This window comes from Uloborus diversus, chromosome 6 (assembly GCF_026930045.1).
Source record: "Uloborus diversus isolate 005 chromosome 6, Udiv.v.3.1, whole genome shotgun sequence".
NCBI classification, from domain to species: Eukaryota; Metazoa; Arthropoda; class Arachnida; order Araneae; family Uloboridae; genus Uloborus; species Uloborus diversus.
Genome location: NC_072736.1, coordinates 92,927,708 through 92,953,058, shown reverse-complemented (window position 1 = coordinate 92,953,058; position 25,351 = coordinate 92,927,708). Strand labels below are relative to the sequence as shown.

The 25,351-nt window shown below is 33.8% G+C and overlaps 1 protein-coding gene across 1 annotated transcript in view; it reads right to left on the bottom strand.

The window, feature by feature from the left end:
- LOC129224868 (potassium voltage-gated channel subfamily H member 2-like) overlaps positions 1-25,351 on the bottom strand; it is a 174,990-nt gene that overhangs the window by 124,326 nt on the left and 25,313 nt on the right. Inside the window, exon 3 of the mRNA XM_054859414.1 lies at positions 5,181-5,411. Within this exon, the coding sequence (XP_054715389.1) occupies positions 5,181-5,411 (231 nt within the window). The remainder of the gene's footprint in view (positions 1-5,180; positions 5,412-25,351) is intronic.

Below are 25,351 nucleotides of genomic sequence, written 5' to 3'. Positions count from 1 at the left end.
CAGTGGATTCAAATTCTACTCCTTCCGCACAGTTTTTAGGCAGGAAACCAAATATAGATCATTTTCGAGTTTTTGGCAGTTTATGCTTTATTCACGTTCCAAAAATTAATCGTAATAAATGACAACCTAAATCCAAATTGGGTATATTGGTAGGATATGCTGCTAAAATAAAGGGTTATCGAGTTTTTGATCCAGTTGAAAATATTGTAACAATCTAAACACGTAAAAATAGATGAATGTGTTTTAGGTGCAGAAAAATTAAACGTTAAAGCAGGTTTTATGAAATCTAATGTTAGAAATTACACTGATTATTCATCAGATGACATTAGTAGTACATCAGATTTCGAAAATGATACGGTTACAAATTTTAAAGTGTAGATTCAAAATTAAGCGATAGTCAAAATGACGGCTGATTTGTTTCCTAAAGCTTTGTTGAAAAATAGACTGATGGACTTAAATAAACTTATTTTTAGTAATATTGCGAAAGTGAGGGGGGATTGTGAAGTGAAGTAATTCGCAATCACCCGGCTTACGTGAACTATAAATACACTTGCATCTGGTTGTTGTTTTTTTCTTGGTTGCTTTAAGATGTTTGATTGTAGTTCTTTTTGTTCAGTTATTATTCGAGTATGAATAAACTTTATTCTTAAATGTTAATGACTTCGCTACGTCATTAAATACTTTGCTAACAGATACATTCATGCCGGGCATGCGCATTTCGCCATAATCGCGAGTAATGTTCTAGTATCTCACCTGTCCTTTTTTCTTTCTAATAAAAAAATACTAAAATGTTAATCCTCACTTCTTTTCTCCTATTCATCAAGTGGTGATAACTGAGCAATTCTTTTCATGTGGCTTAGGGTTTTTTTTTTTTTTTTGGTCATATCAAATTACAAAAGCATATGTGGCTTTAAAGCTATCATATGGGGCCAGCAAGTTCGCACTTCCGTATTTTTGGAAGTTTGCACCGCACCCGGCGTAAGTGCCGCGCTTTAAGTTTTAAAAACAGTAAAAAAAAAAAAAAAATTGTTGTTTCAGTTAGGGTTTTCTTTTCTTTTCTTTTCTTTTTTTTTGAAGATATCTGGAACGCAATTTAAACAGATTAAATATTTCAAAAAAAAAATAATTTTTTAACAACTTACTGATAGTTAATTGCTCTAAATCCGACAACCACGGACTTCGCCGAATTTCGGATCACTGCCGAATATTTTGACATTGCGCATGAAGAAAACTTTGAACGATCACCTTTATGGATGTTAAAAAAAGTTATAAACTTACTTTGAAATAATTACAGGATAAACTCGCTTAAATTTTAGCACTTCAGTCCAAACAATGATGCTTAAAGCAAAAGATTCGGACTTTACCGCGAAATAAAAGTTCCGCAAATTTTCCCGATCTATACTCGAAAATTTGGACATTTTTCCGATTTTAGCTCAATTCTTTTAACTAAAAACTAAAGCAATAAAACACATTCCGGCACAATTTAATATTATCTTCCCGTTAAAGACTTAAATTCACAATAGAAGCTAAACTGTGCGAAAAAGGCGGGACACGCCGATTGTGAATTCATCAATTTTTTGCATAGTTAATCGCTTGGGAAAAAAAGCGCGTTTAATAATGCTACCAGAAATTCAAAAGGAAAATTTTATTATTTTTTATTCAAAACTCGTTTTGAACACAATTCCAATCATTTCGAAGAAAGTTCCAAACATTTTAGCTTTATAACGTTGGTTTAACCAGTGAACTTTTACAAAATGCATTCATTTCTTGTGAATAAAAATGTTTTGGTTTTTTGTTTTGGAATGCAAACCCCCCCCCCCCCCCCCTCTTTTTTTACGATAGACAATTATTAACTTGCAGATATTTTCGGGTTGCGTGGGCAGATACTTTATATCTTTATCTGACTCTGGTTACATGTATTCGAAAGAAATGAATATTATGAAGATTTCTTCCGTGAATATTTTTGATGCAGCTGAAATCAAATACCTTGGTATTGAGGGCTTTTAGCTGAAACAATTATTTTTATTAATTTATACATTATGATATAATCTTACTACTAATTATATGCGAAAGTTTGTCTGTATGGATGTATGGATGTTTGTTACTCTTTCACGCAAAAACTACTAAACGGATTTTGATAAAACTTTACAATAATATAGCTTATGCATCAGAATAACACATAGGGTAGTTTTCGTCGCGTTATGGGGGGCAAAACCCCCTTAGGGGGACAATAAAACACAATTTTTGTATAAATTCTCTGATATTGGGATGAAAAAATACTTGCACATATTTACATTATATGTCCATCGAAAGCGCTGATTTTTCTGCTGAAGATGGCACCTGTTCGAAATTTCTAAGTAGAATAAAAAACGAGTTATGAGCTTTTTAGTTCCATGTTCGAAGGCTTTCCTCAACTCAATATAGTATTTAGTGTATCATCTCAACTTCCTGTCGATAGCGACAATTGTTGTATTGTTGACTATCTTTGCTTTTCGTGACTGTTCAAGGCTTTTCTCAAGTCAAATCTTGAAGTAAGATTTTTGCACAAGATCGGCAAATAATACGTGATTTGACTGATCATTTTCCACTTAAACGGAACTTTAATGTAATTAATGGTTTTTATTATTATTGGATGTTTGTTACTCTTTCACGCAAAAACTACTGAACGGATTTTGACAAAACTTTACAATAATATAGCTTATGCATCCGAATAACACAAAGGGTAGTTTTCGTCGCGTTATGGGGGGCAAAACCCCCTTAGGGGGCAATAAAACACAATTTTTGTATAAATTCTCTGATATTGGGATGATAAAATACTTGCACATATTTACATTATATGTCCATCGAAAGCGCTGATTTTTCTGCTGAAGATGGCACCTGTTCGAAATTTCTAAGTAGAATAAAAAACGAGTTATGAGCTTTTTAGTTCAATGTTCGAAGGCTTTCCTCAACTCAATATAGTATTTAGTGTATCATCTCAGCTTCCTGTCGATAGCGACAATTGTTGTATTGTTGACTATCTTTGCTTTTCGTGACTGTTCAAGGCTTTTCTCAAGTCAAATCTTGAAGTAAGATTTTTGCACAAGATTGGCAAATAATACATGATTTGGCTGATCATTTTCCACTTAAACGGAACTTTAATGTAATTAATGGTTTTTATTATATTTATGCTGATTGAACGCTTACTCATTATCCAATCAACCAGCAGATCGCCAAAATTTTTGCAGAAAGATTTCCGTAGCTGAAGCATTTGGCAGTTTTTTCAACGTCGCTGTTTTTAAAGCCGAAGACTACGTCATAATGTTTCTCAGCTTTCACCATGTAAACAAAATATCGCCAGTCAAAGAATTTTCAAAAGACTTTTTGTACTGTGTTAAATAATCCAATTCGGTAAAATCGCACCAAGAGCCCACAATGATTGAAATTTCCCAAAATAACTAAAGCAAGTTTAAGGGGATTACGAGTGCAGCTACTTTTTTTTAATCACTTCGTAATTCATTAGCCATACAGAGAAGGTTTTATACTCCATGTTAAAAGAAAAGTATCAGCAGATTGATCTTTTTAAACATGAGAAGATTAATTTCATGTTTTGGAAATTTGTATATGCTTAAATATAGTGCTTTTGTTTCTAAATCAATACTATTTTGTTCTTTATACTTATTGCTATTTTAGTTTTATGGGTAAGGAAGAAACTCGGTTTTTAATCACGTCAAAAAGATGTGTTTTAAATTCTTTCACTTAAAACTGAAAACAAAAGCAAGTAACGATTTTTTCTCATAATTATTACTGACCCAGGCAACGCCGGGTATTTTTGCTAGTTCTCGTATATATAATAGCCACTGATCGAGCCACTGCAGGAAACTTTGATAATGTGTTTTGGTAATGTTTAACATGCAAGGAAAGATTTTTTGTGACAAGGCTAAACTCGATCCGGTAACTTATCTGTTTTGCTAGTACGACTGTGTCATTTTAGGGGAATGAGGGAATGAAAAAATGGTCAACAATGAACACTACCTACTGGAGTTGAGGTTAATCCACTAGGGTTGCAATTTCAACTACCAAAATATCACCAAACAGGTATTGGCTTCGTTCAGATAAATGTAGAAGCAATTTTCACTCGTCATACATTGACGGGCGATTTTCTAGTTATTTATAAAACTCAATATATTTAACTGAGAAAGTTCATTCTAAACACAATGAAGTGCTTAGAGCTTAAGATAAATACAACTGCTGAGAAAAATATTTTATTCATTTGACAGGACTTAGGTTTATGAAAAGCAAAATATTCTAATGCACACATAAAATGTAAAGTAAGTTTTAAGAAGTTATCAAGCTGAACAATATAAACAGCAAAGTCGGTAATTAGCGTTAAATAGAAATTTTTGCTCTCTTGCAATATTTAAGACCTCCACATAGTACTTAAAATATGAATTTTTTCAAGTTTAAGCTAAATTTTTCATTTTAAATACATTATTTTTGAATTATTCATTTGCGAATGTTGATTTTAAAATGTGTTCGCTAATATTTTTTGAACTTAATATTTTATTCAAATGTATACGTAATTTTTAAAAAAATATATCAAAAAAATCAATTTTTTGAGGAAAATTATAACTTTTGTCCTCCAATTTATCAACGTGAAATTTCGAACTTCCTTTTGCAGATGTATGTTAGCCTCTAAATTTAGCAGAGTCGCATTCAAGTGAGCGGAACTTGAGCATACAATTTTTACTTTCCCCCCTCATTCAGATAGACCGTCTTAACTGGACGCTTGCTAGTTCCACACAACATGTGGTCAAACTGTACGAGTTACATTAGAACGGAGGATATGCTCCCGTATGCTAATATAATCAATATTCCAGTTTTCAACCGAGAGAAAAGCTCCGCGAAGACCTCACTTTCTTCATTGTCACGTGATAGGCATTCGCACTTTCGATGACGTTATAATTCGTTGGTGACCATTGGCCGTTCATTATTCAATCGACAACTCGAGTTGTACAGTTGTACAAAACACTAATGGTCAAAAAAGCAATAAGCATATAAGCAGCCTTCCAACTCTATTGAAATCTAACTTTGTGACGGAATATCTCGTGATACTCACACTATCTGCATTGAGCGTCAGCTGTAAGAGTGATTTTTAACAAGAACATAATTGCAATAACTGAAAAAGCGAGTAGGCTTACCGTCCTTCTTGTAGTACAGTATTTCCAGCTGTTTCTCATGACAGGACGCCAAGCAGTCCCGGATTTGCTGGACGGCCACCGCTGACGTCAGGGGTCCATGCAGGAACTCGCAGATGCAGGATCTCTGCATGAGCTGGGCTCGCCTCCACCCCACCATCTCGCAAAAACCGTCGTTGCAGTAGATGATTGGGTAGTGTTCTGCCTGCGCATTAGCCACCAAGAACTTGCGATCTAAAGAAAAAAAAATACTCTAAGATTGCGATTGAAGTTATATTTCAAAGTTATGAGAATCATTGTTGTTGTTATTGTTTCTGATGCCCATTGGAGCACCTAAAGTGATGGATAACGAAAACGATAACGATCCGTTTTTGAGACTAATATAAGAGGCTTCCGTTTGAGCCCCATTTAGGTGGAAGTCCCACTTTTGCTCAGACACATAAGACATATAGCACAATTCAGATTTATTACAATACAAGGAAATCAGAAGAACACCCAGGGCAGTAGGCGGAAATCGAACCAGCGCTTCTCTGCTTGCAAGCAGTTGCTGAGCAGTACCGCTCGGCCACCGAGAACCCATGAGAATCATTAAAAGTGATTAAAAGATGACCAACTTATGAATGATGAGCCGCTTCGGTATCCAGCTCTAACTGCAAAGAGCATTTGATGTGTTAGTTACCCTAAATGTGAACACAAGAATGATCAGGCAAGAATTTCATTTTGTACTTGTACACAAATAGATGCATATTTTCAGATTTACGGTTAATACATATAACAATATGTAATTTTATGTGTACTCTAAATACGAGTAAAAAAGTGATCCGCAATTATTTATCACTAGCCGCCTGCGGCGACCAGCTGGTTCGCCTTCTTACGCCATTCACCTTTCTATGCAAGCAGCTACCTACGGCAGCTGTTTGGCTAACTTGTCATTTACCTTTTTACTTCAAGTTTGCCGCCTTCGGCGGCTGTTTAAACAAATTTGACTGCAGTATTAATCAATCCATCTCTATCTTTTTTTGTGCCATTCACATTTTTACGCCAAGATTGCCGCCTTCAGCGGCTATCTACCTTTACGATCAATCTCTAAATTTTCTTTTACATCTCTATTTATTTTAACCTCCCCGCTCATTTCCTAATAAAAACAAAGATCACTGAAAAAACCGCCTTTTTTTATTTAAGTAGAACAAAAAAAAAGTTATCTCCAAAACTCCCCGTAGTGTGCAAAAAGTAACAAAGTAAAGTAAGTGACAAAGAAAAAAAAATCTCGCTGTTTTTATTGAATTAAATGCGCACAACTATGAAATGTAACGTAATATCGAAACATCAAAACGTCCAGCTTGGGGGGGGGGGAGATGGAAAATGAAATAAATGCATTCCCTAAATTAAACAAAAAAAAAAAAAAAAAAAGCAAGCGCTGCCGGAAAAACACGTGGTCATCACGTCATAAAATGTAGAAGTAAGCTATATAGTAAAAAAAAAAAGATTAACATTGTTTGCGATTAAGATTCCGTCGTAAATATCGAATCGAAATCCAAGTAGTGACGTCAGAGGCATAGAAGATTGAAGAATGCTTTTTTCGACCGATGCGTAGAAAGATATGATGTGTTCAGCATTAAAAAAATTGTAAAAAAAAAACTATTGCGTATTTTTAAGAACTTTTTTCTTTTGAAAAGGGCGAAATGTTTTTACTATTACCAACTTAAATTTTAGAAATGAGGCTTTGATACTTCTCGCAGGATGGATGATATTAGAAAAATGTAAAACCCAGGAAAAAATGCAAATTGAAGGTTTTTTCAAAAATTCATAAAAAATACAAAAATTGCTCTATCTTCAAAATTTTTTCATTCATCATATTTAAAATTAAATTTCCAACACTATAGTACAAAAATATTTGCGTGGTGCGATTGGTTCGGGTTCTGTAAGGTAAAAAGTACTAAAAAGTGCAAAAAAAAAACACATAAAACATGAAATAACTTTTTTTCTAATTAAAATATCAAAAATCGAAGCCCGAGGTGCACTTTTTCGGCAGAAACTATACCTATATACCAAATTTCATCTTTCTAGGCCTTACCGTTTTCCCGGAAAGCGCGCCACACACACACACACAAACATCTTATTTTATTATATGTATAGATTGTACAATGTACATGCATTAAAATACATGTCCTATTCATTTTCGTCCAATGTACTTCGTTTTCGATAGCCTATTCATGAACATTAAAAATGAAACTGATAATGATCGATTACCACAAATAATTGATCAAGAAATTGTAAAATATTCTTAAAAATTAATAAGGGATTAAAATCTCAATGAATTATGTAAAATTATTGATCAATGGACAAAAATGGCATCATAAAAGAGTAAAATGATCCGTTGCTAATTATTAAAATCCGTATTTATAACCCTCAAGTAAAATCTTTAACCGATTATCTCAAATCATAAAATGTAATTGCCTTAATTAAACGCAATTATTATTAATTATTTCATAAATTTTTAGTAGCCGGTAAAACTATACTTTGATGATCCACAAAATTTCTCACGATATGTTCTGGAACTTCGCAGCTGCTTTACATTATATGGTGCAGAAAAGTCCTTTTAAACACGAAAATTGCTTGAAATAAATGAACTTTCTGACAGTCACAAAAATAAAAATAAAAAATATTATTTCCATCATCGAATTTTTCCACAAGTTACACAAAGCCCAAATACAATCCTTCACAAATCCACTGGCTGCAGATATCGAAGTTACCGTCCAGTTCTCGTGGGAATGTGAGGAAGAACCAACACTTGGGGAATATTTCACATTAACTTGAGGATTATCAGGTTCAATTATTTATTCGGGAAATGAGGAATTTGATTAATGAAATTAAAATGAAGCTAGCGAAGAAACGTTTCCAACGAACTTGATTCTCAGCGGCTTCCACTTCATAACTTAGTTTAGGTACTGAAAGGAGAAATATATTTTCGGGATATGTTTATTAAAATCATTAAGGCCATGGTTTAGTTGGAAAATCGGTTAAAGATGATTCTGTACGGAATGGAGCGTTTGATGATTTCTAAGATTGAAAAAAGATTTTACATTCGCAAATGCTTACGACAGTGGTAATTAGGGGTTCTTTAACGTTTAATCAAGACTTGTTTGAATCCCAAAACGAATAATAATTTGTGCATTTTGAATAACTTTTAGCAAGTCGGTATGCAATCAATTTAGGTTTCTGAGTCGATGTGAAACAGAACAAATGTCATACAGTGGTGGTCAAACTTATAAGGACAAAAGAAAAATTCCCAAATCTTGACTGCATTTGGTCGAAAAGTTATACCAATTTTACAACTGGAGAAACTAAAGATGAAAAAAAAAATATTACTTTTATTGGAAATTCATAGGAATTTCGTACTTGTAGAATGAAGTTTGAATCTAGCCATCCGTGTTAGATGGACAAAATTATAAGGACAACTAGATTTGTGTGTTCTAAAAAAGCAAAATTTGCATGTTTTTTGTTCTGCACACTGTACTACATAACGATATAAATGCTTAGTAAGCGATTGAGGACGTTATATTCTATTTTAGTCATGCCGTTAGGTACTAAACTTAAGGAATTTGACAAAAGTAAAGTGGTTGTTTGAAAATTTTCACGTCTTACTGTACGTCAAATACCAACAAATCTGAATAGATAAAGATTGGTCCATTTGGAGGTTTCACAAAATCCCAGCAAATAAGGACCACAAAGACGAACAGAGAGAAACTTTTGTTTCTGCACGCGTGAAACACGTGATAATAAGAGACGAGCGTACTCCAAAAAACAAACATCAATAGATATTAGATAAATTCAAGTGACGATGCAGATCTCGAACTATTCAACATATTTTACAAAAAGAGAAAAAGAAGTTCCGTCCAAAACTAAACGAGTCTACTTTCCCGTACACCAATATCGACTTCCTAGTACCTTAAAAACAAGTAGCTGCGCAGTGATTTTCTGATAGAATTTCAGGAAAATACTGCACAGTTATCTTTACAACACGAATGATTTTTCTAGCATGTATTATAATTTTTCCAGGATCATGCCGGTCAAGATGGAACTGAATGCAAAATTTTTGCTGGATAATAATAAAAAAAAACATTACGAATATATACTAATCCACAACAGATGACGATGCTGATCGCGTCGTGCCGTTGCTACTGCGGCAAATGACACTTAATACTGCTATCTATCGATGCCACTGCCTCCACCGAATCCTCACCACAACTGACAGTTACCTCCCCGAATACATGAAGTTGATACCAGAGACCTTGATACGCCAGACCCTGTATAATATGGCGGATAATAAAATTCAAGGCGAAATAGCACCTAAATTTCTCTGTTCCACTAATTGAAATCAATCCAAGAAGGAAACTAACACTCAGTGGAAATGTGTAAAAAAAATCCAAAAATGGAAATCAGCTTTTTTAGGGTTTTTGCGTATCAATTGTGAGAATTCACAAAAGGCGCAAACTTATTTACTATTAGTATCACTATTTTCCCCCTTCCGAAGAATTGTAATTCCTTAACACATGGAGCTTGGAGGAGAGGCGGCTCGCTTAAAGATTTGATTTTTATCCCCTGTCAAGGTATAAGGAGCATCTGAGATTCCCCGGTAGAAGCTTCGCTTCGTATGTTGAAAGTCGTGGGATGGATTTCAGCCTGGGAGTTTTTCCTTTTCTTTCTATTATAAATTTTTCTTGTTATTGTCTAGAGGTAAAGGTTTTTTGTTCGTGGTTCTCTGTGTATGTGAAACTGGTTATCTTTCGGTCTAATCTAAAGGGGTCTAATCTGCAAATAAAGTGTAATGTAGTGGCCTGATCATGGTACACATTGGTTAATGATGGAACTGCTGCGATTTTGCCTTCTTCCATTGCGAACAAGATCAGATTTTTGAGAAAATTCATCTTGAATTGGGAGGTACATTTGGATTAAGTTATGAATTCTAGATATACTCTAAAAAGTGAGACAGATGGCATCATAGACAATCTTTTTGGCTAGAGTCACTAAGTAATTTGGCCAATACATCCGTTATTTTGGAACAGAGCGCTTTTTTGGCGTGGTGTCGCTTTTGGACGATATTTCACACAAATTTATTAGCTGAACTAAATGTTATATATATGTATGTATGTATGTATGTATGTATTGTATGTATAAATATATATATATATATATATATATATATATATATATATATATATATATATATATATATATATATATATGCTTTTCTTCAACACAAAATTTAATTTATGCGAAATCAGAGTTCCGTAGTGTTCGGATAGTTAGGAGCTAAACAACCAGTAATATTTTACGCTAAAAATGTTCAAAATCAGGTTGCCAACTGCTCCGCATTTTGCAGAGTTGCTCCGAAAAAATGGCGAAACTTCGTGGTTCTGTAAAGAAGTTATTTTGCTCCGCATTTCCCGGCTGAACGTTTTCAAACTTAAATTTTGCTATTTTATTATAACAAACATGTGAATATGGGAAATTAAAGATGCTTATACTCACAAAGATTGAAATAGTGTTTGAAGCTGTTTTATAAATTTAAAAATTATTATTTTTATACTAGAGCATAAAATTATTATTAATGCTCTAAAACAATTTCTGATAAGTGCTTTCAGTTATTTTTATTGATTTTTATATAAAATACCGAACTGCTCCGCAACATTTTGAATTGCTCCTCAAAATCACCACAGACGCTCCTCAAAGGTTGGCAACCCTGCAAAAGACTCTTTTCTAAACACAGAAATTTTTTTGCTTATCAACCACCCGAAGTTTTTGATTTTAACACATATTACCAATCCTAATATGGCAGTTTATAATATCGATCTGAGAACTTATGATCAAACCCTCCCACCTCCACCCCCCCCCCCCTCCCTTAGAAATTAAATTCTATATGCACAAGTACCTGGCGCGAAGTTGTCTATGTCTTTTCAGAACTATGAAAATTGTACAAGTGGGGGTATTTCGACGCTGCGAAAAAAAAAAAAAAATGAGATAGGGATCAAAATTTAAAAAAATAATTTGAATTCTGACATCTCGAATTCAAATCATGTTTTTCGCAATCAAGAGTGTGTATGTAGGCGTGTGTGTTTGTGTCCAGGCATGAGTGTGTGTAAGTATGCGTGTGTGTTTGTTTCTGTGTGCAGGCATGAGTGTATGGATGTGTGTGTGTTATGTCTGTCTCTGTGTGTGTGCGTGCATGCTTGAGTGTGTTTGTATGTATGCGTGTGTGTCTGTGCGCAGGCGTGAGTGGGTGGATATTTGTGTGTGTGTGTATGTGTGCAGGCGCATGTGTATGTATGCGTGTGTGTGGGGGATGTGGATGCAATCTGGAGACTTTGCTCTCTAGAGGAGCAGCATCGTGAGGCCGGTCGACGGTGGTGCTGCAGAGGGAGGCGGGGGGGGGGGGGGAATAAAATCATAGGAACATCAAAACAGTCAAGTGAGAACAATAAGCAATCGTGATTGCTCAAAAAAACCGCTTTTATAACCAAAGGGGTTTTTTTTTATCAGCAAAACTTTATAAACACATTGCATAATTCATTAAAATCAATTTTCAACTTTTTTTTTCAATTTAAAAACTTTTCAAATTTATTCAAATATGCTAAATTGAAATTTCTAATCACAGTCCCAGGTTTAAGTGCACAATAAAATGCTACCGTTACTAAAAGTTTTATATTACCATTAAGCAGTTTCAATGAAAGCGGAAGAAAATATAGATCGATTTTAATAAAAAAATTCATTTTCTTCAGAAACTCGTTTCAAAATGCTTTTGAATTTTGACAACGAAAACAGATGGATTTTTATGGGCGGGGTTGTAATTTGTCGCAAGTACGTTTGACTCGGTTGCTTGGCAACTAATCAAAGTGAACAGATTAATCAGACAAGTAGCAGTAAAAGTTCTTGGAGTAATGAAGCCCGTTCGAAAGAATAAAAGATTCGAAAAAGCCTTAATGATGTTGGCTTTTGAAAGTAAGACAAACATTTCCTGCCATCAGTGACACATTTTCTGAGAAAATCTGCCAATTTTTATAATTTATAATCTATATGAATAAAATTTTCTTTTAATTTTTTTATTTACTAGTTGCGTTGCCTAACGTTGCACGGACAACATCAAAATAAGTGTGTCAAAAGACGCATGTTCAACAATCAGGTATAGTAAATGAAAGAAAAAAATAGCGCAAAATTTCCAGTCAGCGTGTGGAAAAGAGCAATTTCATGTCTCAAATTTAAATTTAGACCACTCTTGACTTGTTTTTTTAATTACAAAACTGCCCGATGTAAATTTCTGACATCAAAAGACCTCTGTGTCAAATTTGGCAAGGACAAGTAGTAAAATGTGTACTCTCGATAGCTCGAAGTTTTCACTCGGTCCCAAAATCATTTAGTGTTTTCAGTACAAAGCTGTCTCTATGTCTCGAAGGCACTCCTTTAAGTCGAAGTTTTAACGAAAGTTTCGTTTCCATTTTATACATAAAAATGCAGTCAAAATAAGAAAAAAGTTGTTTTTCTCCTTTAACACATTGCTTTGCTTATTAGCCTGTAGGAGAGGGGTGTTTTATAGTGTTGTATAGTGCTCCTTAATGCGAAGTGTTGCAAGACATCTTGAAAGTATCTAATTGAGCTGGTTTTGGCCCCGATTGACGACCTAAAATTCTATCGCTGATGTATTTTTGAAAAAATTGAAAAAAGTGGTATTTGTTTCAAAAAAATATTCTATTAGGACAAAAGACGTTTAATAGCAATGCGAACTAAAATCAAGAAGTTGGTCCTAGGACCCTAAACAGTAGTTAAAACTTCTTTTATAATAAACTGTTAATGAAAAATATCCTCTTTAAAAATTTATACAGTAAGAGAATGTGGGGCAGGGGCAAACTGAAATGGTTAAGGTGACTGAACTTTTTCAAAATGAACAAATTGGAAATGTGTTTCGAAAATTGCAATACATATAGAATTAACGTTGTATTTTATAGTAAAACTGGCTTTGAAAGAGTATTTTTTAAATATTTTGGCAATGAATTTAAAAAAAAAAATGGAAAATTTTCGTAAAAAATGAAAATTCCTCTCCCCCTGTCATATAAAATAGAATTAAAGTAAAGAGCTCATAATCAGAGAACAAACCCAATCACGCCCAAAGACAAAATTAACTTGGTAAATATATATATAGATATTTATAAAAAAGCTCTTTGAAAAGTACCCCTTTGCCGGGTTCTTAACTAACTTTTGCCAACTTGCACAACTATAGGTGCTAAGGAACTCCTAAGCATTGCAAAATGCCAGTTTTGTGCGCTTGAAAACTCTTTCAAATTCGTGGTTCCTAGTAATACATTTTGCTCTTTAGCGCCGAACTTGAATTGAGGTGAGGCTACAACTTTCAGCTAAAATGGAAATCCTTTATCTACTGTCCTAATTGAATTGAGAAAATTGAAACAAGCTATATTTGATGCAGAAAAAAAAACAATGATTGACATAGAACGTTGTGTGGGAAATCTTTCGTCCTTTTAATAATCAATTTATGAGAAATTTTAGCTTAAAAAATTAATTAATAAAACAACTAATTCGAAATTTAAAATAAAAAAAACCCAGGCGCAAACCATCGGGGCTCTACGTTGGTTTTTATTTCTCTTAGCAGTGGAAAAGTTTTACAATAAAAATGGTAGTTACTTTCAGATCTATTTGGATGAGTGTTTCTCACATTTTTCTTCCTTTACAACACATTTTCAAATACAAGTTCTTATTTCTTTAAACAAAATCCGTTTAAATGGATCAATTACAATGCCGAAACAATTAAAAATTTTAGGAACAATATTTTTTCTTAAAAAATTAAGATTCTGTACTCTTCCATCTTACACAACCCGATTGACATCAGTACTTCTCTTTCGGCTGCAATTATAAATTCTGAATATCTTCTCAGCTCCCTTTTATTAAAAAAAAAAAAGTTTTTATTACCTGTTTTTTGGATTTTAGCATTGTCGTACTAGTATCACAGGAACTCATATTTTCTTCCTGGGGTTTAGTATTAAATGTCTGTCCCTTTAAGACAACTTACTTGTTTTCGCGGTTAAGTTACTTAAAGAGCAAGGATAGAAATGAGCTAATGTTATGCATGATTTGCGACCAATTTGACCAAGCTGAATCCAAGCTTTGATGGTTTTTATAAACCAAAACAAAACCAGTGTTTCCACTTATTATTTCCTGAGACATTATACTCTTATTTCCAATTAATAAATGCTTTGTAATAAAATGTCCATTCGAAAAAAAAAACTTGTTCTTCATTTAAATCACTTACTGGTAATTAAACTTCATCACTTAACAGTTAAACTTTAACTAATCTAACACATTTTAATAGCACTGAGATGGTTTTATTGGAGGTACTCATAGTTAATAATACGAAAAAAAAAGAAGTTCGTGGTTTTTAACAGTGCAAATTTAATTGTAATTGCACTATATTATCTGCATGCCAGTGATTAATCCTCAATATTTTTAACTGTGTTTAGCATGTTTTTTTTTTCCTTATTTTACAACAACAATTGGATTGTTCGATTTCTTTTTTCGTTTCGTTTTTAAAATATTGCCAATCACACCAATGTGCATAATACATAGGTACTAAATGTGCTTTTTTTATTTGATAACCACTTTTTCATCCCAATATTAAAGTTGTCCCTTAAAATAAGTTTTAGTCAGGACATTAAAGTCTACTTTGCTCTGAAAACCATAATACCAATTTCATAAACGGCAGCATGGTAATCTTTACGGCACTTTTGCATTCTTATCGGGTACCTAAGTGTACCTCGGACCAGTCCAAAGCACAAGGCGCATCTGTTTTTTTAGATACAAAGTACAGTGTTTGATCATCCAAGGAGAAATTTCTGATCATTATATTGAATATAGGCATAGTCTTATTTTAACCACATGCTACTACAACTAAAAATATACATTGCGAGCTATTAAATTCACTGTAACACAAAATATACATAATTTGAGCGATTAGACAGAAAAGCAAATTTAAAAAAAAAAATTCTGGCTAGCTGACCCGTGCATAGCATTGGCACTCGACAGAAGGAATTCAAAAACCCAATTTTTTTTGTACCAGCAAAAACGTTACTTGTTTGTTTATTACTGACTTGTTTGTTTTATTGTCCCCTATATATAAAGGCTTTAGTCTAAAGCCTTTGTTTGGGAATGCGTTGGTTGAAAACGAGCTTACCTTTCCTGACATTTTCTACTCGAAAAAAAGATTGAAATTTTCCTGTAAGGGGAAAATTTCGCACAATTTTCAGGAGTTTTAACCAAACCCATGTCTAATGAGAACTGTCAAAATCAAGGGATTTGTGTAAAGCAGCGTTTCTTAGTTTGTTTGATTGACTTAGTTTATTTTGAACCCCTGTTTTTTCCTCAGTAGTACAGTTGTCTTGCAGTATTCTAGGAATGGTTTATTTTCAACAAAAGGACATTTTTTGTTTAAAAAATGTAAAATAATTTCAAAACTAACACAAATTCTCTAGCTTCAAAAGAAATTTTCAAGTTTTAATTTTAAGATCGTACCTATTTATACTTTGACAGATACATCCCTAATATCGGACTTTATGGATAAAAGTTGCATTCCCAGATCAGATTCAGCACTAATCCGTGGTTATATTTAGTTTTTGTCACATATAAGTGGAGAACATAAATTTAATTGCGAATAGTAAAAGTGCCAACAAGTAATTTCGTGACAATTGAGAGCATTCATCTTTTAAATTACGCCAGAATTTTGCTGAATGACATCATTTTCAGTTTCTGGTGGAAGGAAGCATCATGTGTCTTTCAATGATGCTTTCTTTGTGTCTTTCAATGAACTTATGTCGTATGACATAATTGATGGCTGTACATTGACAATAAATCGCTTTTTAACCCGCTTTTGATGTTTTCTCAGCCGTTCATTCGGAAAATACCCATTAAAAACTTCACTCAAACCTTATTTTTTCAAGACACTAATTTGAACGTTTTGAAAAAAAGAAAAAAGAAAAGTTTCGAGGAACCCTTAAGTAATTTCCATGGAACCCTAGGATTCCGCGAACACAATTTAAGAAACGCTGGTGTAAAACAGAGAGAAAAAAAACATGATTTAGATTCATACGGTAAGCAATAACCGCAACCTGTAAGCCCCCTCCCCCCCCCCCCCCCCGTTAATACCTTAATCTATCAAGTTTCGAATTCGTTACCTTCTCAGTTAACGAACGATTTGATTGGTTAAAATCTTCACTAAAAGATGTTTTTAGGTCGCAACTGCTGTTCCTCGGATACTGTAAACTACGTATAATATTGTTTGGAACATTAACCTAACAGTCGATAATATTTCATAATCAGTAGAATGAATACCAAAACTAATTGAAAAGTTAACATCCAAGTTATTCACGTGTTCAAAGCAAGTTGTTTGCCCTAATTTTCTTGCAGTCTTAATAGCACTCTAGCAGTCATCAGCACATACATATATGTGAAACTTTTTTTCTTACGCTACTATATAGTAGTAATGTTTATCTTTAGGATAGTCTGCACAAATTCATAGGTACTAACCACCAGAGAAAATCACTATAAAATCGCTTATGATTCTGAATGTTAGGAAGACTGGAGCTCAACTGAAAAGAAATTGATCCTAGCTTCACACATATACATCATTTTATACCTTTGTTTAGTAGTCATCTGAGCCATTTTCAGCAGCTTTAATCTTCCCATTAACCCTCCCCTTCGTTAAATATTAAATAGAAGGAGTAAATTGGCTGCCTCTCGTAGAGAGAATAATTACTCTGAAGGAATCTAATTCCGCCATTTAAGGCGTGATATTTTGGCAAATTTGAATTTGCATGCAAAATGTTTCTAGAATTGAGATTGGGTGGTCTTGATGACTCGAATGGAAAGTCTACAAATGTATTTTTCTTTGAAAGAATGTATCAATCAGGATAAGCATGAAATACTAGACGCCTTTTTATGACTGTAAAGCTAAATGACTAGGTATGGGCACCCAACTAATAATGGGCAGGTTTGTCTTGTGTTGCCAATATCAAGTTTGTAATTGATATTCCAGGAGCACCATCAGTGGATTCTCAAGATGGCCAATGGGACTAGGCACCCCTGATGTGCAAATCTGTCAAAATTCTAAATTCGAAAATGTGCCCGAATCCAATACTTTCTCAATATAATACATACAGAAGAAAGTAAAAAAAGGCCGATTTACTTCAAAACCAGCTCAATCCAAAGTATTTTTTATTTGTGTACAGTTAGACAATTCTTCTAATCCTCATATAAATAATAGACAATAATCGAGTAACCCGCGAATTTCAACGAAGGAACTCGCGACACAGAGATAATATGTTTTAGTAATGTTTAACATGCAGAGAAAGGCTTTATCATGACCAGGCTGAAATCGATCCGGTAATTTAACTGCTTTACTGGTAAGACTGTCATTTCAGGGCAATGAAGAAACGAAAAAATGATCAACAATAAACGCTATCTACTGGAGTTTGGAGTTAATCCACTGGAGTTAGGGTTAAAATTTCAACTAGTAAAATATCACCAAAGAGGCAATTACTTCGTTCAAATGTAGAAGCAATTTTCACCCGTCATACCTTGGCAGGCGATTTTCTAGTTTAAAAGAAAAAAAAAAAGATGTCGCACATTCAATGTTATTCAAATGAAAATTATTTTCATTGAGAAAATTAAATAGGCACAGAATGAATTTTTTTTACTATCCTGATTCTGTTTAAAAAAATTGAATTGAGCTATGTGTGTAAAAATAAGAAATAACAACGTTTAATTGCACAAACGCTGTTATTTTTAATTTTTTCTTTTCAAGCACAAAGTCAATAATTCAGTTTCGAATGGAGCTAGTTTTCGTATTTAACACCTTTAATATTTTGTTAGAACATTTCACTTATTATTTTCGCAATGAAGAAAATGCTGTGAATTCTCCCGTAGCGTTCTTTAAAGATACCTCACAAAATCAAAAACGACGTTTTCAATCCCTGGTGAATTCACCCAGCGTTGCGTCAAGAAACGCAAAAAAAGTCAAATAAATTGTTGATAAATCTTTATTAACACAGCGGAAGGATGTGAAAGAGTTTGAAACAGAAGATTTCCCAAAAGAAAGGAACGTTCGATAGAATCATAATTCATGATTTGGAAAGAAAAAAAAATCTACTATTCTTTTATAGGTATAATTTAACGCAGGTATGATTTTTATTTTACTATGTTATTTTTTAATTTTACGTTGAAAAGATCAGGCTTAAAGTATTTCAATTTCTTAGTTATGCAAGTCGTGTATTGACTATTGCTGGTAACAAAATAGTAAGTTAATTGATCGATGTTAAGGAAATAAGATTATGTTACCAGTTCAAATTGCTGTTAGTTCTGCTATGCCAATCAAGGCTGTGCATATTATCTTCCGCGCACCTGACAACGGGAAGATCGCGCTTACGAGATAATTACAAAGATAGAATCTTAGAATCGAGAAAAAATTAGCCTAGCCATTTTGCTTGACTATGTCAGCGTTGAAAATTATTATTTGCCTGTAATCAAGTTCAGAACAGTCCGTTTGCCCCCCAGCTGTAAAAAAAAATGGTTATAAGGTCTCTGATTGCGAGAAATAATTGACTTGAAATCCGGACCTAGGTTCATAAGACTTCCTTTTTTTCTCATTTTCAGAAATTTCTTGTCATCCAGCATGTTCCAAGTGACAATGATGTGAGTGTAAACGTCCAGCAAATGTTCTGGTCGAAGGCGGCTGTGTTCCGAAAAAAGAGCAATTTTGAAATAACGCTACCGTAATTTGCGTCATGAATACGTAAAAAATCACCAGCTTTTTCTGTAACAAAATACGAAAAAAAAAAACAAAGGGCTCTTCATTCTAACCAACAGTAAAGTTTGTACCAGCAGGCAGTTCTGCCTTCAGTATATTTATTCGTCAAAATTGGCACTCGCATAATTTTGCTTAACCACTTAATGAATCACTCCTGTTGCTCTAACTCATCTTAAACCTTCTCTCTAGATTTCAAATCTAGACTTGATAATCTTGGGGGTCAATTGCTTGAGTCCCAAATGAACTTCCATGTGCGCAGTCTGACCACCGATTAGATGGAAAGGCAAACATCCGGTTTACAGCTGGAAGTGCATTTGTCTATTAGTATTCAGGGATGTCAGCTTTTGCAGATGTATGTTAGCCTTTAAATTAAGCAGAGTCATATTCAAGTGGTTTGCAATTTTCCGTATAATCAGTGGTCAGACTGTACGTTAGTGATCCGTCAATATCCCAAGCCTTTGAAACTTGCAAAATTCGTTAGTTCAAAAGTGCTTTCAGCATAGGAAAAACAAAATAACTATTCGTCAAACAAAACTACCATTAAAAAAAATTCAACCTGAAGTCAGTCATGGAGGAATCTCATAATCAAAAAAAAAAAAAAAAAAAAAAACTAATGTGTTCAATTTCGCAAACAAGAGATACATTAGGCAATACGAGGAATTTTTCCAATGCGAATTATACTCAAAATTTATATATATATACAGGGCGATTCAGAAAGAATGGTGGGGCTTCAAAAGGTGGAGTTTGAATGAAAGGGTAAGTTGCTAAGTTTCAATTGGCTACCTTCAGATGTCTCTACTAGCTGCCGTATCTGCCCTATTTTTTATTCATTACTCATTTAGTAAAAATAGCAATCAAAGGAGAGATGATTTATCACTTTTTAAGCCCCTCCCCAACCTAGGTCACCAGACCTAACACCAAGCGACTTTTTCCTGTGCGATATGTAAAGAACGCTGTGTTTATACCTCCGTTAGCTGCTAATCTTCATGAACTGAAGCATTGTACCGCTGCAATAATTGCTTCATGTTTCAACATGTATTGCAGTAGTTTGAGTGCAGTTGTGGTATCAATTAGTCCTCAGGAGGAGTACAGAGTGCACATAGGACATCCTTAGAATGATTTAAAAATGTCAAAAAAAAAGTTTTTGTACCATTTTTTCTCTTTAATATTTCCACGTTTGAAATCACATCAGCCTTTTCAAAATCATCCTATATATTTATTATTATGTGTGTGTGTTGTTAATGCTCTCCTTCACATTATTCTTTTTATAGCAACATATAATGTATTTATAATCTAAAAGCAAAAGAACTCCGCTTATATGGATTCGTTCAATTTGTGATGGATAAGTAAATACAGACTTTAAGTTAAATCTGCTGCACATGCGGAATTTATTGAGAATGAGAAGAAAGCGCAATGATAGCGTTCCCGTCAATTCTGCTTACATTGATCTCATTAAATCTAACGCACGTGCCCGGAATTCTCTATTTTCAAATAGAGTGGCCCTCTGCTGTTTGTCAAACCTGATATCACTTCTGCTTTGCAATGCAACTGTGCATTACTTTACTGTAGCGAAAGTTTTGAAAGCGATGATAAAAGCTTTTCAGTTTTGATAAAGTGCGCTAGTACCAGCTTTTCTGAAGAAAGTGTATAAGGTAAAAACCCCAGTAATTGGCACTTTAAGAGTTTGTCCTTAAAGTTACCTCTGTTTTCATTTCTTGGAAAAGAAATATTTACTTTTAAATATTTTTGTATCAAAGAATGCACTTCAGTGCATATATTCAGTTCACTAAAAGCAAAAATATTTGAATAGATATTTTCATAAAAATATGTGTATAAAAAGTTACCAAAATCACCAGTAATTGACACCTGATACTCTAGTGTATGACACCTTGTGATCCAGTGATTGACACATGTTAATAGAACTGGAAAAATCACTTTATTTTTCACTTTTAGATTACAGACAAACTTCATCATCATAAGGAACATAATTAATGTTAAAGTAAGTATTTTCACATAAATTAATGTTAAATCACACATCTTGACGTTAATAACGTATTTTAGAGAAATAAAAATTTGGAATGTTACAAGAAAAAAATATAGACTTTATTGCTGTGACATCAGTCGGCATACAGTTTTGATTTTAAAAATTACAGCTGTTTTCACATAAAAAGAAACAACCAGGTGATTCAAAGGGACCATCAAAAATTAAACAGTTCTCTACAGTCGCAATATCTGACTGTGATGGCCAAACATATTTGTTTTTTATTCTTTTTCTTTTTCAATTTAACAGTAGATTCTGGAGGATTCAAAGCAATAGTGTAACCCATGTAATATTTTTTCTGCAAACGTATCAGAAATCAAACTAGTGAACCATTGCACAACAAATTAGGGACTAAAAGCACACGTGCCAATCTTTGGGGACTAGCAAAACTGAAGCAGCACTAAATGACATCCATCATTTCTTCAAAAACCCAAAAAGAGACAAAAATTTACTTCTATCCGTTCAAAGAAACATCTTTCAAATAAACAACACTTTTGACAACCAAAATTTAAAACAAATTTTAGGTCAGATTTTAATGGATTAATGTGCATGCTTCCCTTAAGCCAAAGAAGAAGCTATTGCAACAAAAATGGCTGATTCGACACAAGCCACAATTGTTTTTCATTCCTATACACTGCTACCATTTAGTGACATGAATTGAAGTTATAATCTTTAATGTCTTATTTTAGGACATTTTTGTTCGAAGTACCAATCACTGTTGACCTGCCAATTATTGGGGGTGTTACCCTAGTATAGCTCTGAAAACTAGCGAGCGACAAAGTTGTTGAAATAAACTAGAAATAACTCAGCAAAAGCAACCCTATTGTAAAAATTACCCCGCCAAGAAAACCTTTAACTCTTCCCCACAAAAAAGAAAGCCTTCATCTTAAACCAAAAAAACCTCAGCCTTAAAAAGTCATGTTATCTAGTTTGCCTGCCAAGTATCTTCCAAACTATCATCCTCTCTGTTCTCCTCTTTCATCACACCTACTTCCGTTAGATCCTCCTCCTACCTTCAACTCCTCAGAAATATGGATAGATCCTTTAAATTGTTTATCTAGTTTGGTGGGAAGCTTTTTGCTCATCAACAACCACCTCAACTAGAAGAGCTTCCCGCCAAATAAGATAAACAATTTAAAGGATCTATCCATATATCTGAGGAGTTGAATGTAGGAGGAGGATCTAATAACGGAAGTAGGTGTGATGAAAGATGAGAACAGGGAGGATGTTAGTTTGGCAGATACTTGGCGGGCAAACTAGATATCATGACTTTTTAAGGCTGAGGTTTTTTGGTTTAGGATGAAGGCTTTCTTTTTTGTGGGGAAGAGTTAAAGGTTTTCTTTGCGGGGCAATTTTTACAACAGAGTTGCTTTTACTGAGATATCACTTCTTTTTGCATTGATATTATTTCTTTGTATTTTTAGAATTGAGAATTTCAAGTCATAAATCTTCAATCGAAGCAAAGTTGTTTTGTGTTTTGAAGGAACAATAATGGCAAGCTTAATTTTACGTCACGTTATTTTCTGACCAGTAAGATTCGATGTTCGTTTGGTGAGAATTGGGTCATTTAAATTTTGTTGCAATCCTTGTATCCTCTCTGTTGCAAAGAAAACTGCTTGGATAATAAGATACTATATTTTAAATTATATTGTTTTCAAGTATTTTACAAGTTCGCAATAAATTCTATTACAGTTCCTTCATTTGATGGATTATTCCACATTTTCATGTTTTTTTTTTTAATGTTTTATAACTTGCGGGCTATCTCAATCTAGCTTTTATTTAATGACTTATTTTCTTAAATCGCGGATTGTTTTACGTTTTATAGGATAATTTTAATTGTTAGGTGATTTACCTTTCTTTTGATGGAACTCTTTGTCTTGTTTAATACGTAGTTTTGTGTAAAATTTCACTAAAAAGACAAAATAACGTATGTTATGACCAAGCGAAAAAAAAACAAGTCTTTAAATATTATAAATTTGAATGAGTCAGATGATGTATGCAACTGCACTCTACGTCAAATCGCGGATACCACAAATTTGCCACAGCTACTACGTATGAGCGTGAACTTAGCTCAATTCAAAAGTCTTGCTTAAATTAATTGCAAAAATTTTGTCTGTTAACAAATTACTGTAAAACCCGGGTATCCACACTCGTATTTCATATATTTTCAATTTATAATGTGCTATGTTTGTGAAAAATGCAATTATTTAGAAAATAAACAAACCAATAAATAAGTGCTATTTTTCTCTTTCAATTATAAAGTTAGATGTATCATATACATATACGTATAGTTACATATAATATGTCACGCAAAATATTTTCATGGTTTTACCCCAGTTTCGCCGACATTTAAAATTTCTTCCCCTTTAAACATATCAAAACTGAAAAACAGGAAAAAAAAAAAAATTTCGCATGGGCGAAACTGGGAGGGAGGGGGGGGGGGAGGATCTATCTTATTGTAGGGAGGTGTAGGAGGTGTATTCTAATCTTATTCAGTAATATTTCTCTGCTTAAATATAAACAAACTACATACAATCTTAAAACAGAAAGCCCAATGAGCTAAGTCAACGCGCATACGCAATCGCTGTGGCAAACGTGTGATATCCGCGACTTAACGTCTAGTTGCAACTGTTGGATCTGTTTTATTAGTCTTGATTAAATTTCATTTCCAAAGACAACTTTTTAAAATCGTTAGATCTTAGATCTGTTCTAACCTTGCAATTGCAGTCGGAGATTAACAAACCCTATAAGTTGAGAGTAAGAACATATGAATTTAGGGGAAATTAGAGATTTTCAAACTTCAATTACTTCGGCCCATGATGTCACTGGGGTTTGAATTTTTGTATATGTTCTCATTAGCACCCCAAGAATATGTATACAAAAAATCATTACCATAGACCGGGGGGGGGGGGGTGCTGCAGAACACCGGGAAGTTACGATTTGTGGGGTAAAAACGAGGGGAGAGGGGGTCAAATGACACAAAAGGCACATCAGTAGGGCACAAGGAACGTGTGTGCGAAATTTCAGCTTGATTCCTTTTTTCGTCTGGGCTGTAGCCCTGTCAAAGTAAGCGAAAACATTTTTGAACAGCGATTTTATAACTTAAATTCCTCTTCGCCCTGATGGTCCAGGGGATTGTATTTTGGTTTACATTGTCGGGGACCACTAGAGATTGAGTGTACCAAAAATCAACTCCGGGGTTGTTCATGGGGCTGAGATACGGAGGAGTGAAAAACCCAGAAAACCCCAACTTGTTCTCTCGTGAAAACTATTCTTGGTCGCTTTTATTTTCTTTCGTCTTTGGAGATGGATTTGCTTTTCCTGGCTGCTGACGGGGGGTTTGGTTTCCTCGGCGGCCGGCACGCCCCCGCGTCCCGTGATCATGGGTAGTTTTCATTATTTATGATGTCTCATGCAATATTTCATGAACAATTGCTAAATGAACTTTTAATATAAATAGAAAGTAAACCAAGTTTAAAACACCGTAAAACATTTTCATAAATTAAATATCTGTGTCTTAGAGTGTTTAAATACAGTTTCAGGACTAGTATCATTATCAAAGTACAAAATATATGTACCTTCGCCTGCAAAGGTCACAAAAAAAAAAAGAAAGAAAGGGGGGGGGGAGTGTTCTACAAATAAATAACTACAGTTCAGATTTTTTTTTTTTTTCACTTTTTTCCAGGAAATTTCCGCAAATCAAGGTTTACTAATCTTGGGGGAATGTGAAGACTCGAGTTAAATTTTATTAAACTACATTTTCTGAATTTTATTTAATTGGGGAGGTGTGTCTTCTTTTAAACCATACTCTCAACAAAATGTTAGCCTTCTTATTTCTTCACAATGTGCAATTACCTAGCAGTAGTACTCAGCTAAGGAGAGTCAAATATTATTTCGGTTATCAACTATACATGTGATTAGAGTCCATAAAATATCGTCGAACATTAAGGTATATTAAAATAATCAATTAACCAACCCTTTGAAGCACAAAAATTGCAAATTACTGCAGACACGTGTTTCGGTGTTACAAGGAACCCCTTTTTCAATGCAAAGAAAGTGTGAGCTTCTGGATCAAAAGTCATCCGAGAAAAGCAACACGGTGGAACAGGACACAGTATAAATAACAAAAAATAGAATTTAACAAAAAAAAAAAAAAAGACAAAATGACACCTGAAGCCGAAGTTTATTATATAATTCTATCAGAAAAAAAACTTTAAGTAATAAATTTCCACGAAAACCCATAAACAATGCAAATTGTCCAAAAATGAAACC